At 55.0% G+C, this 4,651-nt stretch overlaps 1 protein-coding gene and 1 non-coding gene across 2 annotated transcripts; both read right to left on the bottom strand.

Annotated features, from left to right (window-relative positions):
* Nucleotides 1-3,347, bottom strand: APOBEC3Z1 (apolipoprotein B mRNA editing enzyme, catalytic polypeptide-like 3A; the record flags this gene model as incomplete). Its single annotated transcript, NM_001163936.1, is given in 4 exon segments — nt 1-214; nt 736-851; nt 1,835-2,123; nt 3,203-3,347. Coding segments are annotated over 4 exon segments (558 nt in total). The 3' UTR covers nt 1-199.
* LOC112446843 (U6 spliceosomal RNA) lies at nt 1,447-1,553 on the bottom strand. The gene has a single exon (XR_003034934.1). It is a non-coding gene; the product is annotated as a U6 spliceosomal RNA (small nuclear RNA).
* Nucleotides 3,348-4,651: the final 1,304 nt, after the last annotated feature.

The raw sequence follows: 4,651 nt of genomic DNA, 5'->3' as shown, positions 1-4,651 counted from the left end.
TTTGAATGAAAAGTAAATCTACTCAGATTTTTATTTTAAAAAAATCTATTTCTTTTGAGCCATTTGTTTTTTGCTGGTCTGTTTGAATCAGTCTGGAGACAGTAGCAAATGTCATGTTTACACTTCTTGAAAGAAAGTGTTTTGTTCTGCTGTTGAATAGAGATCTCCTGCCTTCTTTAGAGAGGCTGGCGTCCATCCTTCAGTTTTGCTGAGTCTAGGACAAAGCAGGGAATGAGACAGTTGGAAGATGAAACAAAAACAGAGAGGAGGTCTGGGGAGTGTCACAAAGATGGGAAAGGAAGGAGGGACACAAGCATGTGAGGAAGTAGAGGAAGTAGAGGGACCCCTCGGGAAAGGAAAGAAAAAGGAAAGAAGGAATGGAGCCAGTGTCGCAGGAGGGAACAGATCACCCCAGAGGAGGCTCTAAAAAGAGGGGAAAGCCCAGGCAGGGACTCCCCTGGTGGCTTAAGAAACTGCCTTCCAAGGCAGGGGTCATGGGTCCCACCCCTGGTCTGGGAATGAAGATCCCACAGGCCTCAGGGCAGTTAAGCCCAGAGAAGTACGCAGCCCGCCCTGGAGCCCTTGCTCTGCAGCAAGAGAAGCCTGTGCAGGGAAACTAGAGAGAAGCCCCTGCATGCTGCAACGAAGGCTTCCTGCGGCCCAAACATAAAGGCCCAGGGAGAGAAGAGGAGAGGAGGGGGGAGGTCCAGGGAAGCAGCCGGGAGGAACCCTCACCTTGAGAATGGCCTGCAGTTCCGTACAGAGTGCCTGACTCTTTACATTTAGCCCCTCCCAGGGCTGAAAGGGTTTTCCCTTGTGGTCCACGAAGGTTTCCCAGCAGTGCTTAAAGTCTGAAAGGGGACCAGGGAGAGAAAGGTGAGCTCCAGCCTGGCTTTCCCCGTCGTCATTTCGCTGCCTGCTGTCTCTTTCCTTTCAGGGACTTAGCTTACCCCTCAAATTCTTTCTTCTTAAAAAATGTTTTTATTTTTATTTTAATTGAAGGGTAATTGCTTTACAATGCTGTGATGGTTTCTGCCATACATCAACATGAATCAGCCATAGGTATACACATGTCCCCTCCCTCTTGACCTTTCCTCCCATCTCCCTCTCCAATCCCACCCTCCTCGGTTGTCACGGAGTCCTGGCTTTGGTCCCTAGTGTCACACAGCAAGCTTCCAGCGGCTTTCTATTTTCCATATGGTAATGTACATGTTTCACTGCTACTCTCTCAAACCATCCCAGCCTCTCCTTCCTCCTCTGTGTCCAAAATTCTGTCCTTTCTGTCTGCGTCTCCTTTGCTGCCGTGCAAACAGGTTCATCAGTTCCATCTTTCTAGATTCCATGTATATGCGTTAATATATGATATTTGTCTTTCTCTTTCTGACTGGCTTCACTCTGTATAATAGGTTCTAGAACTTCGTCAGCACGTTCCTTTTCTCAGCTGAGGAGAATATGGAACGCTTCACGGGTCTGTGCGTCCTCCTGGCCCGGGGGCCATGCTCCTCTTCTCTGTATTGTTCCAGTGTCAGCATATGTGCAGCCGAAGCAAGCCCTCAGATTCTTTCTTGCTCCTGGAATCTGAGCCAGCCCGTTCTCCTTCTTTCTGGAAGTCCCCTAGTCCATTCATATTCACCCCCCCCACCCTCCCTTCCTGAACCACCTCTGCCCCTCTGAACTCTCTCTTTCCATAGACTCTTTCCAGAGCCTAGCCTCCCTTCTCAGGCAGCACACAAAGGCCTCTGCGCCACGGATTCCCACCCTGCCTAGCTCTTTCTAGCAACTTCCCACAGGCCTCTCCCTGCCACTGCCCCACCCCCAGGAGACCCCTGCCGACCCTCAAAGGTCATGATGGTGATTCGGGCCCCAGCCGCTTGCAGTTCGCACAGGCCACTCTGATGGCACCCAAAACGGTTGTGGGTATAGATGCGGGAGGCAAGGATGTGCAGGCTTATGTGGTGGTTCTCCTTCAGGAATGTAGTCAGTTTCTGGGCACAATCGTAACAGGGGCTCCAGGAGATGAAACAGGTGAGCCTGTAGTGCTGATTCCGGTCCAGATTCCAAGAATGGATCTTTCCCAGGAAGTAGAGCTCTGCATGGCAGGGTTTCTCCGGTTGATCCAAACCCTACAGAGAAGAGGAAGACAAGCGTCCTGTCCTTTGCTGTGTAGGGGCTAGCGCGGAGGGAAAGACCACGGAAGGAAGGCAGGTGAGGCGCTGGCCCCCAGCACGAAGTTACAGTGGGGGCAAGCCTCAGCACCCAGTGAAACGCTATTTCAATGCAGGATTTACACGATCCAAAGGAATGCCAAGCCCCTTGAGAGACACAGTATCCCTATGGCTCTGCACAGCTCTGAAACTGATCAGTCTTCAGGCAGATGTTGCTGTTTCTTGCATCACAGAATTGCGTTAATTTTGACTTTTAAACTATTGAGTTGAAGTATGACTCATCTCGATTTCTGAGTTTGCTGGAGTCCCTCTTACCTTGTGCCCGTGATAGGGACTTCAGGCGCTTCTCCTATTCCAGCTGTGCGGGGAGAAAGGAGGCCAGGGGAGCTCCAACACTGGCCTCCTGCCATGGAAGTGGGCATTTCCTCCCTGGAGCGATTCACTCTGCTCTCCAGCTCCTCCACGACCCTACCCCACTAACCCAGGGTTGTGCCAAAACTTATACAAGCTTCTACTCTGGGCATCACCCTGTGCTGAGCCCAGAGCATCCCTGGACTAAATACAGCTGGCAGCGGCGGCGTTGTGGGGATCAGTACCCTTGCCAGAATCTCTCAAGCAGTGGGCTGATGTCTTGCCCGGCCTCCCAAGCCCGTGGTGATTGCGAGAGGATCGGGCTCTCTGGCAAGAGCCTGCCCTGGGCAGAGTCAAGGGAAGAACCCGGCCCCTTGTCCCCATGCGTCACCCTCCGTCCCAACCCCTCCCCAGAGGCGGAGGAGTAACCAAGTCATGAAACTCCGGGATGACACTGGACTGGAGGTACCAGGCCCTGGGTGGCTGTGACTGGCTTCTGACATGTGGCTCAAAGCTGTAAATCACATAGAGAGGGTCCCCACCTGATTCCAGGCAGAGCAGCAGCAGCAGCTACAGGGACCTTGTGAGAGAGCTTGTGGGCCACCCCGTGTGCAACTGACAACCTTCTACCCTGAGCGTCCCCCCACGGGGAGGGCCCGCCTGCTGCGGGCGGGCTGGTCGGTCACCTTGTTGCGCACAAAGCCCTTGTACTCGTCCAGAGGGATCGTAGCGTCCCCGTCCAGCCTCTCCATCTCGTAGCACAGGTAGGTCTTGGAAGGCCATCCTTGATTGTTGAAGTTCTCAGTGAAGGTATATTCGTCCATCAGGTGTCTGAGGACAGAGGTGGGAGAGGCCAGGAGACATGGGGCTCCTTCTGGGACCGCCCAGGGCTCCCCTCTCTGCCACACCCCTTCCTCCTGCACCCCACATCTCTGCTGAGCCACTAGACCTCCTTCTCTGACCCCTACTGGGGGCTCCCAGGGAAGTCAGGGTCTCCCCGCAGGAGCAATGCAGGGTTCTCAGAGCCTCGATGATGACCCAGTCCTCTACCTGGAGTCTGACTGGACACGGCCTCTCCATGCCACTCTGCCCCCGTCCTGGGTCCCCTGTCATGTGGTATCCAGCCCCGCTCTGCCAGGCCCCATGAATCAACTTCTTTACCGTCCCTGGCTCCGAGTCCTCTGATGGTATGCTCAGTCACAGCCTGTGTCCTCCTCCTTGAAGCTGCTCAAGCGGCAGGCCTTATATATCATCAGAGCGCCTGGAAGCCGTTGTGTCAGCAGAGTTGGGCCTCACCTCTTCCTGAAATTGGGCCACTCATGCCACCCATGAACTTCCCCACCCAAATGTCACACCCTCGTGGACAGCTTCAGTTTCCATTTCCCTGTTCTGATAAAGGCCTTACCTGGATGCCACCAGGACTGACCACGGACCAGTGCGGTCTGGGAGGGTGTCTGGGAGGTCATCTGGGAAGCAGCGGCCAATCAGGCAGGCAGCGAGGGGACACTTCTGAGTAGGAGATGGCATCTGTACGAGGACCTGGGTTGCAGAGACCAGGCTCGGTCCCCAAGAATCTCTTGCCTTCCAGGGACGGAAGATGCTGTGACTCAAACCAAGCCCCGCTCTCGCATCCCCAGTGTCTCCTCCCATCGCTCAACCCACTAAGTGCTCCTTGTTCCCCCACCTTCTCCCCCAGAGTTTCTGAGGGAGAGTCTCCGGTGCCTGAAACCTGGTGCTGGGGGCAGATGGCAACCTGAGGAGTCTGGGGCTCCTGTTGCTAAGCCCCTGTGCCCTGGAGGACCCTCAGAAGACTGAGCCCCCAAATCTGCCCCAACCCTTCCCAGGTGGCTCCAGCACCCAGAATGCTAGGATGTCTCTGAGCTCAGCCCAGCATCAGTTGCCCCTCAAGGCTGGGCGGGAGCATCTTATGGGGAGACCAAGGCAGGGGTCCATCGCAGGGAAGGCACCTGGCTCCCACATCCCCAGGGGAGGTGTCCCAGCCAGTGTAGCTCCTCATCCAGTAGCTCTGAGGTCTCTTCTTCTAGAATGTTCTCCAACACCGTCTCCTTCCTCACCCTCCATACCCCAGCCTGGCCAGGCACCCCTGGACCTTCTGTTCCCTGCTGAGGCCCGGC

This window comes from Bos taurus, chromosome 5 (assembly GCF_002263795.3).
Source record: "Bos taurus isolate L1 Dominette 01449 registration number 42190680 breed Hereford chromosome 5, ARS-UCD2.0, whole genome shotgun sequence".
NCBI lineage: Eukaryota > Metazoa > Chordata > Mammalia > Artiodactyla > Bovidae > Bos > Bos taurus.
Note: the sequence above shows the minus strand (reverse complement) of the source record. Positions and strands in the feature narration are given on the sequence as shown.